The sequence below is a fragment of the Ceratotherium simum genome, chromosome 4 (assembly GCF_057802395.1).
Source record: "Ceratotherium simum simum isolate JZ-2026a chromosome 4, ASM5780239v1, whole genome shotgun sequence".
In the NCBI taxonomy this organism is placed as follows: Eukaryota; Metazoa; Chordata; class Mammalia; order Perissodactyla; family Rhinocerotidae; genus Ceratotherium; species Ceratotherium simum.
In genome coordinates this window covers 10,767,323-10,781,857 of record NC_141903.1, presented here as the reverse complement: position 1 = coordinate 10,781,857, position 14,535 = coordinate 10,767,323, and the positions used below count along the sequence as shown (strand labels likewise).

The following is a 14,535-nucleotide window of genomic DNA, read 5'->3' as shown; positions in this document are numbered from 1 at the left end:
GATCCAAAGCACTCAATTAAAGCATGGGAAACTGCATAGAGTAGATGCTCAATAAACTTGTAGACATCTGATGTTTTCAAGTTTGGTGTCCCTTCTCTCGTCTTCTGAAAACAGAATTATTCTTTCCTTTGGGAAACCCATTCCCAGCCCCTGCACATCCTCATCCCCAAACAACTGTGATGAACACATGCCCCAAACCTGATCAGTCAGAGGACACCATCTCATCGGCAACAGCGATTTGCTCAGGCATGGACATGTGACCAAGCTAAGCAATTTAACCTCCGTTTTTTTCTTCAGGACTGCTGACGAGGACACCCTCTCCACCGGGGTTGCTATTTAGTACCCTCTGAGTCTTCTGCTTCTGCCCGCCATTACGTGCGCTGTTCCAAGGGATGGAGAGAGCGAGATGAAGTCCCAATGACATCACCAAGGCCCTGGATCCAGCTGTTCCTGAAGCCATCAATAACTATCACTGGACTTCTCAGGCATATGAACAGATATTTCCTCTTTGGGTTAAATTAATTTTAGTCACATTTCTGTCACTTACTAGTTAGTAGTAGTATTATAATAACATAGGTTCTCAACAAATATTATTTCCCTTTCCCATCACTACTCGAAACATGTCTTATTACACATCCATAGCCTTGCCAAAAGGTACTTTTTAAAGAAACATTTAGTATTAAGCAGGTTTTGTCTATAGATTTACTAAGAAAAGGCGTGTCCAGAATTGCTGCTTATCCCGCACGGCATACTATGGAGTAGATGGCCACACAGGATCCACATTTAGCATTCCCTGGAAAACGGTTCGCTGTGTCTACTGAGATGCAGTGCTCTTTTAAAGCACACCCAGTGGCATATGTATACACACTCACGATTGCACATTTATTGATTCTAATTTGTACCCTGCTTACTTCCATAAAAGCCCTGGAGTGGCTGACAAAATAAGACAAAGACACAATAGGGCCTTTAAGAAAAATCAAAGATCAAGCCCAGAGAGAAAAAGGGATTGCCGATTATAGCCCAAACCTCGGTTAATATAGTTGCTTCAATAAAAAAAAAATTATATTTAGCTCTCAGCTTTTTGCCAGCCATTCTGCATGTGTCATGATGGGGCACATGAGAACTGGGCATCCTTCAGGTCTGCAGCTCGACACCCAGCACGGAGGCCAGGCTGAAACAAGCACTCTGGAAAAGCTTATTGAATGAATGAATGAATGAGCGAGAGACTGAATGAAGGAATGGTGGATAAAAGAACTAAAGCTCCCTGGGAGCGCTGTTTACATCCTTAGGTCTATACGATTCAGGTATTCATGCACCCATTCACGAGTGCATGTGTGTCACACTCTGTGCCGGGCGGGGGACCTGGAGAGGGATGGACAGCACGATGAGTCAATCGTCATCCCTACCTCCACAGCTGCGGTTCTCTGGTTTAAAGCAAAGGCTCTGTGTAATTCATCTCAGTGCTCACAGCAATGCCTAGTTTCTTCACGCCTCCCAGAGAAAAGACATCAGAAACGAAGGTTGTGAAGATGGGAATTGCAGGAGTAACAACAGTTATCTCACTGATTACACTCATACAGCATTTTAAACCCTAGAAAACACACATGCACCACTATCTCATTGGATACTTATAGCTCCTTGGTGAGGGAGGTAGAATGGAGGAGGGGGCATCTCTCTTTTACTGATGAGGATATATAGGCACAGAAGGAAAGTGCCTCTCCCAACCCCTCTCAGTTAGAAAGTGTCAGTTACAACACTACCCTGGGGTTTCCCATGTCCCTGTGCTGCCTGCCTGGGCCTGGCCCCCAGCATCTCAGAGACCTGTTATCACTGCCTGAAATTCCTCCTCTGCCTGGAGCAAGACCAGCCCCGCACAAAATGGGCATCACCTGATGGCCATGGGGAGCAGCTGCAAGGCCACCTTTCATGAGCAAGAACCAGCCCACCTGACATCTTGCAGCAACTTGAACATTCACACCCCACCCGCTCAAAGCTGCTCAGAAGCTCCAGCCCCACAGGCACCCTATGTTTGCCAAGAAAGTGACACGGAGATTCCAGAGGAAGAGCATACAGTCTGCATTATTCAGTTAGGACCAGGTTGAAAAGGCACAAGGTAGTGCTCAGTGGAGAGATGGCTATTAGGTAAGCATTCAAGAAAAGAACTATACAGTGAAGCAGAAGTTAAAAACCAGGTAGTTTCCCCGTATGCCCATTGGTGTTGCATACCCAGCTCTGCCAGACACTCAGGTTGCACTTCATCCACCCTCATGCCCATCAGGGCAGATTCAGAGCGGAAGGGTGGAAACGGTGGCATATTCTTCCCCACATTTAGCAAAGTCAGCCAGGTGGACTGAGCAAGAGAAATGGAGTACGCAGCAAGAGGAGACCTCGACAAAGTACAGGTGTGTCCTAGAGAAGGCAAGTAAGGCACTGTACCACGAAATACCAGCCAATCCTCGCCTGTTCTTGTTCTAACAAAGTGCCCTTTAAAATACATTTATGTATATAATTTCTGTGTGTGTACAGATAGAGATATAGATTCCTAATTCAGAACTCATTCTTAAGTGCACACACCGTGTTTTGTATTTCCCAATTTATCCTGGAGCCTACAGGCATTGTTTGACTGCATAAGTAGGTATTAAACACAGCCATTGGAAATGAGAATGGTGGCCATAACTTTAGAGCCTCCACAGTAATGTTAGAGTCTTCCCAGCCAGCCTGTGAACCTCGCTGCCTGACTGCTAAGCAGCCAGCCAGAACATCTCTCCATTCAGAAAGTCAAGCCTTGGGCAACCCAGTTCACCCATCAGGTACACCCGTGACTGCCAGAAGGACCTTTAGGTTCAAAGTCACAGGGCCTTTCACTGGCAATAATTAGCACTTGCCTTACACACACAATACGTGAATCATAATCTCCATCCTGACGTGTATCTCCAGCTCCTAAGCTTCCAAACTCTCACACTGAATAAATGCATAGAGGCACCTCCAACTCTTACTCCTTCGTTATATCCTGGACCATTCCAGAAGACAAAGCAAAATTCAAGGCTTTTTCTTCCTTTTCACACAAAATCATAGACCTCCATACCCAGGGTTCCAGGCTGGCAATGTTAGGAAGCAGGCAGAGGACAGGAATTGTTCCAGCCAGCAAGGTGGTGAGGTTGAAATGTTTAGTCCAGTCCACTGCCCTCTGAGACCACTGGCAGTCTCCTGTGGATCAACTCACCTCCAATCTCACCCTCAGGGCCTTTCCCTGAGGTAAGGTCAGACCCAAGTTAAATGGAACAGCTTGCTCCCTCCTTGCAAAGGAGTGACCCACCACCACAAGTCACGAGCCACTTAAGCCGCTGACCTCACAAGGAAGGGAGCAAGAAAATCAAGCCTGGAGGTGGGTGTGGGGGCACAGCACGTTGAAGCCCTGCCCCAAGTCTCCATGTGTGCGGCCTAACTGCCAAGCTCAAGGCACAGGGCTCCACACACTAAGGCAATCACATTCTCCATACCACCAAGGCCAGGCAAGACACAGGTAGAGAACACAGTTCAACTCTACTCACAGTCTGGTGAGCTTTGGTGTGCTCTGGAAAAGCAATTCTGGAAGGACTTGGAGCTTATTCTTGTTCAGGCGCCTAAAGATGAAAAAAAGAATGAAAGGATGTCAAGTGGACATTAAAATAGATCAAATGTATTCACAGACACAGCTTCAATCAATCAATCAATATTAAGAGACTTTCTAGATCTTTCAACGTGGGATGCTCAGCACGTGTAAGGCATTTTCCGACTTGTGGAGCTTATAGTCAAGTTGGGGATATAAAGGCAAAGGTCAGTCATAAGCAAGAACACAGCATACTTGCTGCCACTCCCCCGTCATAAGCCTGGGACAGACATCACTAAATGATCACAACATTCTTTCCCAAGGACTCCAGACGAGGCTTTTGAACTTTGCACATCATGTGCTCCAGGTAGCTATTGCCAAGTGATGGAACTGGTAGGTGAAATGGGTCCCTAAAAAGAAATAAAATACTAGAAAGAACATTCCAGATCCTACACTGTATGTGTTGGGGGGTGAGGGACAGATAGCAGTTGCTATAGGAACAGAGAAGAGGGCGAGGCAGATCAGCGTGGGTTGAAGGACCACATAGAACTCTGCCAGCCTGGCTCTTTGGACCAGAGCAGGGATGCATTATGACTCTCGTGGGCCCTCAGCACTTCTGCCTTTGTGGACACCCTCCTTCACAAAAATAAAAAAATTTCAATATTATATTTTACAACTGTGTTGGTATAAAAACAAACATATTAATATTACATATTATAACATTTACTGTGCCCTGAAAGCTCTTTTTTTTTTCTCCTAACATTAAAATAAATTAAAACTTTTTCATGAGCCCCTGAAAGTATTGTTGGCCCTGGGCACTGTCCCTGCGGTGCCTAATGGAGAAGCCAGCCCTGGGTCAGGGGCCACAGTCTAGGTGTGCAGTGTGGCTGGAGTGAAACTCAGCCCAGTAGGGATGCCCCAGTGGGATGGTAGCCACAGAGGCAGACCCTCTCCTGAGAATGGTCAATGCTATTGCCCACAGGAAAGAAGGCCATCTGCGTTCCCAAGGGACACTGAGCCGTTGTTGCGGTCTCCACGAAGGCTGCTCTCCTGGGAGTGTGAGGCCAAGAGGGAGATCCTGTTCCTTGCTTGCTCCCATGCCCCTCTGTCCTAGCATCTTTTCGCAGCCTAGTCAGTGAATGCCCAAACCAGTATCCCCAAATCTTCTGTCCCCAGAATCCTCAGAATCTCACTCCCCAGAACCTCTTGGAGCAAAAGCTCAGTTTATAGCCTGGCTGAAGTTTTTCACTTAGAGGGAACAGCATGTGTTTGGTTATGTGGGATAACTGTATTATCCCATCTTAGAGCTAAGCAAACTCAAGAAAAGAAAAGGTGAGCTTCTTTCCAGCTTCTGGCCCCAAGGCCCACGTTCCCTCAGCACCAAGCAGACATGACTCTCTGAGTGGGATTTTGCTATTTTCCCCCTTTCATCCCAGGTCGATGGACAAAAACTTCAGAGGGACAGGAGACCAGAAGGAGGTCAAAGAGGGCAGAGCACGCGAGAGAGGAGCATTTAAGGCTTCACAGAATAAGTCTCCTGTCAGAGGTGTGCTGCTCAGCCCTGAAGGCATTCACACGGAGTGTGGGCAGGTGTGGCTGTCAGCGATGCTGTCGGCGCGACTTCTGACTGGAAGGAGGCCAGAGAGAAGGCTGGGAAGTCCGATGAGACAAGCCCAAATTCTCTGCCCCACTGTGCGGCCTGACTCCCACACCAGTGCTCTTTTTGGGTTTTATTTATTTTTTAATTGTGGTTAAAAAAAAAAAAAAAACATAAAATGTAGCATCTTAAGCATTTTTTTTTTTTTTTTTTTTTAGTGAGGGAGATTGGCCGTGAGCTAACAACTGTGCCAATCTTCCTCTATTTTGTATGTGGGTCGCCGCCACAGCATGGCTTGATGAGAAGTATAGGTCAGTGCCCGGGCCACTGAAGCAGAGCGTGCTGAACTTAATTTAACCACTACGCCACCAGGCTGGTCCCCATCTTAAGCATTTTTAAGTGTACAGTTCAGCAGTGTTATCCATATTGTTGTGCAATAGATCTCCAAAACTTTTTCTTTTTGCAAAACTGAAACTCTGTACCCATTAAACAACATCTCTCCATTTCCCCTCCTCCTAGTCCCTGGAAACCCCCATTCTACTCTGTTTCCATGAATTTGACCAGTGTTCTTCTGATCATTCTTGGTATTAGCTCTTTGTGTGTTCCTGTCACTAAAGTGGTAAGAAAGGGAGGAGCCCAGGAAGAGGAGGGTGAGGGGAAATCTAGTTGCTTGTTTACAGCAGTTCCCATATAGTCAGTGATAAGTCTCTTTATATCACATGGAAGCACTGGTCCCAGAGAAGGCGTGGTTGGTATGACTTCGGGATTGGCCAGGGCTGGGTTCAGGTCTGGCTGTATCATGCTCTCACTGTGGGACCTTGGGGAAGTTACCAAGCCCACTGAGCCTCAGGTTTCCATCTGCAAAATAACCCTACTCGCTGGGTTACAGTTAGTCTTAATAACACACTGTCTGCATAGGTGTCTAGCATTGCAGTAAGAGCATGGCAGTGATAATAAAAAGGGTGCTTGTTGAGTCCTAACTGCATGTCAGACACTACGTACTAGATGGGCAGAATCTCAAGCAGGGGAGCTCGGAAGCAGGCGTCATTATCGTCTACGTCTCAGATAACGACACCAAAGCCTGGAGAGGTCGGGCACGTTCCACAAGGCCGCAGTGTTAGGAAGTGGGAGAGGCAGGATTTGAACCAGGCAGTCTGCCTCCAGAGCGCTGGTTCTGAACCACTCATTACTTGAAGCCTTGCAATAAATGACAGCTCCCTTCCCCTTTCCCTTTCTTCTTTTTTTTCTCCGCTTCCTTTCATCCAGGGTTGCCACCTCCTCCACCCCAGCCCAGACAACCGTCCACCCTGAATCCATTTCCCTCCCTGAAAAAGACGTTCTTGGAGGTCCCTAAAGAGGTCCCTAAAAATTGGGTCTCTACGTGGGTTTGTCTAGAACCACCCTCTATTGTCACAGCTGCACAAAGCCTGGTGAGAGTTACACTCAGACAACTAATACTCCAGTCTAGGCCAAAATCCTAAAATCCGGCCCACGGCTGCCTGCAGCAGGTAGGGTGTTTAACATGCTAAAAGCCCAAAACCAGAATTGAAGCTAAAAATAAAACCAGCTTGGCTCCAAGGCTCCAGGAATGGAAGGAATCGTTTTCAGTTCTTTGCCGGTATTTGCGGCTGGACGAAAATAAAAACACAACCAAATTTAGCCAGTTGTGCCCTGCCTGCTGCTTCATCAACCCTGAATGAGGAGTCCAGGGTGGCTGGGCTGGGCTCTTCTCCCAAAAGCTCCAGGGTCTTTCCACTTCGGCTTGGGCAGGCTGCATGCTGGTTCTCTATATCACAAGGAGCTCGATACTCCATTCCATTTCCAGTTCATTGAGGGATTTATTCATTTTTACATAGTGAACCAATCCAGTCTGAAAGGTTTTCCTCAAAATGCTGAGGGAGGCTCCAAGCTGCATAAGATGCACTTCTCATGTGGCTGCTATAAGAGAAAGTCCTGAACAGGAACAGGAACAGTATGAAATGTGCCCTTTTATGGAGGGACAGGTAACTGGGCAGCAGACAGTAGCTATTGGCCACGGCACTCGCCGTCACTCGTGCCATCTGCTGCTCTGTCATTCTGGGCCCAGTGCTGGAAATCTGCCATAGCTCAGGCTGCAAATAAATCCATGATGCCTGGATGGAGAAAAGGACTGAATGGAACCCGCACGAGGACAGACCCAAGGAGGTCGGCAAACAGGCCACAGGCCAGATCAATGATGCGATAAAGCCCACCTGGGTGTCCCCCCCCCCTCTAAGATCAACACTCCTCAGCTTTCCTGCTGGAACAATGGGGACCATCAAAGTCCCCCCCCACTGGTTGCTAGTTGCAAGGTCATACTGCTTTTCAGCCTAAACTATGAAGCTCCAAGAAACAGAGCCTTGTCTTTGTGGTACCACTGATGGCCTTCCTGGAGGTACCTGGGTGTAAGATCTAATTAGAGGTTTCTGCCACTTCATTTGTTGAATTCACTCATTTATCTATCCACTCAACCACCCAATCATTAATTTATCCATTCATCCAACCACTATCTATCCATCTGTCCATCCATCCATCCACCCATCTCTACAGTCATTTTTCAATATGAACGTACAAAGATGAATAAGATGCAGTCTCTTCCTGCATCTGCATGAATAAAATGCAGATGAATAAGAATGTCAGATGCTAGTGGAGGAGACAGACATGAAAACAAAAGTTGCACCGTGATCTTGTAAGCAAAGGTATTGTGGGAGTACAGAGGAGGGGCAGTTAACCCAGACCTGGGTAAAGCAAGGCTTCCCAAAGAAAGTAGTTCAGAGTTTACTTTTGAAGCATGGTTGTGACTCCTCAGGAGATAGGGACAAAGGGTTCTAGACTTTGAGAGCAGTATGTGTATGGCCACAGAGGGCCAGGAGACCAAGGAGCATTTGGGGAGCAGGCCTACATTGCTGGAACATGGCGGTGATTGAGAATCACAAGCAATGAAGCTGTAGAGCTAGGCAGTGGTCATATCAGAGGGCCCTGTGGGTCACGATAAAGGATTTGGGCTTGGTTCTTTACAGAGAGTCAAATGGAGCCACAGAAATGGTGTGAGCAAGGGAACAATAATCTGGTTTGGATTTTAGAAAGTTCTCTTTAGTAGCAGTAAACATGGTTTGGAAGGGAGTAAAATTGGAAGCAAAGAGACCAGTAAGCTCTTGACTAAGACCAGGGCTCTTGAGTAATCAATGTGGCTGTGTGAGGACCTGGTTAAGGATGAGTGGTATTGGAGTGAAGGAGATGGATGTGACATATAATCAACAGGGTTTTGTGACTGAATGCAGATGAGGGTTGAGGGAGTTATGGGACTAGAGTTGTTAAAAGTGACCCCTGGGGCTCCTGCTTGGGTAAGTAATCAGTCAAAACTATCAATAGCTACTGAAAGGAATAGGGAAGGGAGGACCACCATGCAGGAGGTCGTGTGTTTAGATTCTGGATTTCTATACCATTGGAGTCCCTCAAATATGTATTGACAACTAATAGCAGTAGCCAGTAATAACACCAAGACCATGAGTCAGGCACTGTCCTAAGCACTTTACACACACCATCTCATTTAATTCCCTACAGAAACACGCCGAGGTTAGTACTCTTAGTCACCCTATAATAAGGAAACAGAGGCCTAGGAAAGTTAAGGCACTTGCCCTGAGTCAATCTTGACCAAAATGATGGTGATGGGATTTGAACCCAGACACTTGATGCCAAACCTGCACTCTTAACTACCATGGATAATGATGATATTTCATTTAACCCTTCATTATAGACTGTCTCGATTTACCACCTAATGAGTGGGTCTCATCTTCCCATTAAGTTCTGAAGGTCCTGGAGAGTAAGAAATATGTCTAATATCTGCTTGGTGTCCCAACTTCAGCCGACACAGCCCCAACCATGCAGGGCCCTTCAAAAAGGGCCTGCTGAATTTCATGAATAAATCCTAAGGCAGGAATGGCCCATTTGGGGAGTCTGAAGAATCAATAGCCTCCCTGGGCTAGGAGAGGGGAGCCATCCTGTTTGGAGGTGAACACGACTCCCCGAGGGCCCACTTGCTTGAGTCTGTCTGCATCCTCCAGACCTCTTGGAGACTCGGCTTCCAGACTCACCTGGCTCACTGACCAGCAAAGTGAGAAGGGGTGGGGCTGAGTGCCTCCCCTCACTGGGTGAGGGACTGCTGAGAGGCCTCCAGGTCAGCAGCAGGCCGCAGCACCAGGCACTGCAAGTCCTATCCTTTCTCAGGGAGGTGTGCAATGTCGAGCTGCCCCGCTAAGGCCAGAGGGAGGGAGAATGTCAAAGGGTGCTAACTCCCCAAAGTCACCAGGAGAGTTTGCTTTAGTAACGAAATCAATTGGGCCCCTTCCCAGGTACTTTCCTAGGCAGCTGGATGCTTCCCAGGTCTACTGGTACTTTCAGGAACACCAACATGTCTAAGCAAAAGGGGGAAAGTGGCTTTGTTAATCAGAGCAGAAGCTCCGCACCTCCCCCGGTGGAGGGATGGAGAGGCCCAAGGCTTCCTGCGAGCTGGGGGTCCAGGTGGTCCATCTCCAGGGATGATGGCAGGCTTCAGGAGAAGGGCAGAACCAAACTGCAGAGGCCTTGAACCCCAGCTCAGAGGTGACCCCATCATCCACGAGGATGTATGGATGTCACTACACATCGGGGGAACCCTGTGAACAGAGTCAAAAGAGCAAAGAGCCTGATTTGGGGCTGTTTCCACAGTTGCTCGCCCTAGCCACTGATGGCCTCATATTTTCTTAGTTTCCTCATCTGTCAAACAAATCAAATTCAGACTTGTTTTTCCTGCTATGCAAATTTTCATAATCCAAATTGGTTGTAATCTGATCAGTTCAGTAAGGAACCTGATTTGTGGTGGTTGTTGGTTTACAACACTGTCAAAATCAGGTCCCCACATGTGTGGGAAGAAAGCCTCTTTGCCTCAACACCCATGGCCACTTTAGTTGGGTGACTGGCTCTTCTTTGCCACTGGGATTTCCTTTTATAAAATTTATTTTTATCTTTTGGTAGCAGCTTCACTGAGATATAATGGAGCTTCTTTTTAATAGCACTTCTGGACCAAGCCATGATTTATTTTGATGGTTTGGAAGTGAGTTGACCTGAGTCTTGTCTTCCACGGAATTCAACATTTTTGCTCAATGACATTTAGGTTGGCTTATGCCAGTTTTGAAAATCTGTTATTTTTAGTTTGTAACTTCAAAATGTCCTAATAGCAATTAAAAACCTTTATGTTTGACATTTCCACAGCAGTAATAACTTTGTTGTCGTTGTCTAAAACTCCTGCCGCTAAGCAGTTTTTTCCTCCTTGAAGTTGTTTAAGAAAACCCCTTTTAAAGAAACTTAAAGTTTATTTTAGGAACACAATTATTATGTAATAGAAAAACATGTACCTCATGAGATAGCTGAGAGGGCTGAGTGGTTTAACATCTGCAATGGGCTTTGCAGTGTTTCTCACAGCCTCCATAAATGGTAGCTACTGGAATTATCATTATCATCATCCCTAGATGACCCAGGAGGTCGGAAATACAGGAGATTTATTTCTCCTTCATTGATGACCATATTGGTCAGCAAGACTATTAGCAGTAACAAATGAACTAAAAAATCTCATTGGGTTAAACAGTAGACACAGATTCCACACTCACATAAAGGGCTTGCTCTCTCTCGTTAGATGCCATAAAGAACATGTGGCCTCCAAGGTCACTGTGCCAGGAGAAGAGAGGGAGGGAGAACCCACATCAGCTCTTAACTTCCTTGACCTAGTAGTGACTCATAACACTTCTGCTCTCAGTTTATTGGTCAGAACTAGTCACACGACACAACCCTAACCACAAAGGAAGCTGGGAAATCTATAGGGATACTTGAATATTTGGTGAGAACTATCCTAATAACCAACTTGTCTTAGCATCAAAGCAATAGTTAAGATCTTTTTGTTCTTGTTGTTCATTCTTCCTCCCTTTCTTTCTTCTGTTAACACAGGGCACTTATGATGTGCTAAGTGTCATGTGAGGTGTTTTATATACATTATCTCATTTCACCTTAAAACGACCTTGAAGTAGACATTGTTGTTGTCATTATTTTATTTAAGAAAACTGAGGCACAGAGAGGGTACATAATTTGTCCAAAGTCACACAGCTGAGAAATACAGTTTGGACAGAGGTCTCTCTGACACCAAAACCTGTGCTTTGAACCCCTTCACCATTCTGCTTCCTTAACTCTTTGGTGCTTGGTGGACCAGGAGGCCTCTCAACAATCCTAGGAGGGAGGCCAGTAAAAAGGAGTATGTGCTCATTTCATAGCTGAAGAAACTGAATCAAAGCAGACTAGAAAACCAACACTGTGCTCCCTTGGCCCTACTGTCCAAGGCCTATTTAACGATCCTGCCCCTCTGGTTTCAGAGGAAGGCTCTGAGGGCCCCAGAAAATCACTGCCTCCAGGGCAGGAGGGCAATCCTGAGCCATCTCTGAAGAGCATTTATCCTTGCTCTCCTCTCAGACTTAAAGGGTCTGTCCATCCAGAACCTCTCCGAGGGTATTCTCAGCCCCTGCCTGCCCTTGTAGGTGACTTTGTCCTGAGATATACGGACAGTTCTAGAGAACTCTGGGGCTTGCCCAGGATCTTATCTTGCTGGGATCCAACTCAGGACTCTAGCATGAAAAGAAAACAAGCACAAAGACCCCCAAACAACCGCTTTTGAACTTTCCCGCACCTCACATTGGACCAATTTTCCTCCAATTACGCGGTTGTTAGGGATAAAGCAGAGCACATCAGTGGCCTGAGCCTGCCTTGCTTCTGACCCCTGTCCCAGATGTTGCCATATACCCAAATACCCCTGCTTCCAGAAGACCTTGATTTCAGGGGGAGGGATGGGGGAGGGGAAAAGAAGATCCTATCTATGCTGTCACAGCAGGATACACACTGGCTCCGTAGAGAATGAGCCAAAGGGCACTGAGAGTCCTCTTGTTCCAGGGTGGCTAACCCATTAAGGCCTAAGTCATTTTTGCCTAGAAGAATGCAGGGAACCCCAGGGGCTGTAACCAACAGGCTGCTTCATCTAGGACTAAACTCATGATCAGGGGTCTCTAGAGATCCCCCAGCAGATTGTACATGGAACCATATTCGTACACATTATGCACGCGTGTGAATGCACAGACACATACACACGTAACATATATTACAGACATAATGTGCATGCAACTTAACAGTCATGCATACCTCTCAGAGCTGACCAGATCCATTCCATACAGCCAGATCACTTGGCAGTGGCCAAAGCTCAGATCCCCATAGCGATCTCTTCACCCCACATTTCATAATGGGGCCAACAGGGCAAGCAGCATCCCAGACTCAAGAATCACACCTCAATCTCTTCTGAGATACTCCAGTCTTGCATCCTCCTTGCCTCAGGGTTTTTGCACATGCTGCTCCCTTCTCTGGGAATTCTCTCTACACTCCTACTAGGGTGGCAGCTGCAGAGGTGTTAAGATGGAAGTATTCTGAAGGTGGAGCAGACAGGATTTGCTAATGGACTAGAGGTGAGACTCAAGAGAGAGATGAATTAAGGATAATGCTGAGGTTTTGGCCTGTGCATCTGAAACTTTGGAACTGTTGTCACCAAGATGGGAGAAGACTGTGGGTAGAGCAGGTTTGGGGGGGACCAGATGTGGACATGTTAAATTTGATATGCCTATAAATATCCAAGTGGAGATAACCCATAGACAATTAGATATGCAAACCTGGGCTTCAGGGATAAGACCAAAATAGAGATGTAGAGGTACTTAAAGGCATGAACTATGGTCACCAAGGGAAGTGAAGAAAAGAAGGGAAGAGGAGTAAGAACTGAGTCCTGGGCTGCACCGTCCATTAGAGACCAGAGCGGGTGGGAAATAGCAGCCACTGTGGCAGGAGGAGAAGCGAGAGAGAGCAGAATTATGGAAGACAAGTGAGGAAAGGGTTGCAAGGAGGGAGGGACTGATTTGTCAAATGCTGCCGAGAGGTAGAGAAAGATGAGGATGACATTGCATTTAGCAAAGTGGGGCTCATTAGTGACCTGGAAAGAGCAGCTTGCTACAGAAGAAGGCATGAACTATTAACTGGAGTGGTCTAATAAAGAGTGGCAGGAGAAAATCAAAGGAAGACAATGATTTTGAGGGGTTTTGTTATAAAGGGGGACAGAAAATGGGTTGATAGCTAGCAGGGGATATGGAGTCAAGAAAGGTTTTGTTGTTTTTATTTTTTAAGGCGGGGGAAATTGCAACATGCTTATATGCTGACGAGAATAATCTGGTAAACAGGGTAAATTGATGAGGCAGGGGATGAGGGGAAAATTTTAGAGTGAGGCTCCTGAATAGGCAATAGGGGAAATTCCAGTGCATAAGTGACAGCAACGCCCTTTGACAGGGGCAAAGACAGGGCACGTGTGGCAACAGTAGGGGAGGCGGAGGTCAGGGGACAGTGTATGACAGACGTGGTGGTGGCAGTCTGTGGAAGGTCTCTTCCAATTACTTCTATTTTCTCAGTGAAAAAGGAAGCTAGATCCTCAGCAGAAACTGAGGAAGGGGAAGGAGGTGTCTGATGACTGAGGAGAGAAGGTGAGAAACACTTGTCTCGGAAAGAGCAGGCGAGTGAATTGACTAGGAAAGACAGGAGGGTTGGCGGGCAGCAGCAAGACCCCTTGAGGTTAGTGATCCTGAGTTGTAAGTGAGACTCATCCACATAAGCGTGTGTTTATTCTCCAGCCACATCCAGGTTGCCTGGGTGAGAGGGTGCAAACAACTGAAGACTGACTTCAGCCAAGATTAGGGTTTTTCCAGGAACTACGATGGAAGACTAGATGGGCACGGGAGTTGAGGGAATGTGCTTATAGTACTCATGAAAATGGGTCATGAAATCTATGTTGATTAAGGAAGGAAGGGAGATTGCTATGGTCTGAATGGTTGTGGCCCCATGCCCCCCAATTCATATGCTGAAATTCTAACCCCCAAGGGATGGTATTAGGACCTGGAGCCTTGGCAGCTGATTAGGACATGAGGGCAGAGCCCACATGAATGGGATTAGCGCCTCTATAAAGGAGGCTCCAGAGAGATCCCTTGTCTTTTCCACCACGTGAGGACACAGCAAGAAGTTGGCAGTCTGCAACCCGAAAGAGGGCCTCACCAGAGCATGACCATGCAGGCACCCTGATCTTGGACTTCCAACCCCCAGAACTCGCAGAAATAAATTTCTGTTGCTTATCAGCAATCTAGTCGTGGAATTTTGTTATAGCAGCCCGAATGCACTAAGACAGAGGTCATTAGGTGAGGGAGGGACAGCGACAAGATGACAGAGCCAGTAA

General features: G+C 46.8%; 1 protein-coding gene across 1 annotated transcript in view; it reads right to left on the bottom strand.

The window, feature by feature from the left end:
* Nucleotides 1–14,535, bottom strand: part of SLIT3 (slit guidance ligand 3) — a 602,543-nt gene that overhangs the window by 496,447 nt on the left and 91,561 nt on the right. The window contains exon 4 of the mRNA XM_014786114.2: nt 3,552–3,623. Within this exon, the coding sequence (XP_014641600.2) occupies nt 3,552–3,623 (72 nt within the window). The remainder of the gene's footprint in view (nt 1–3,551; nt 3,624–14,535) is intronic.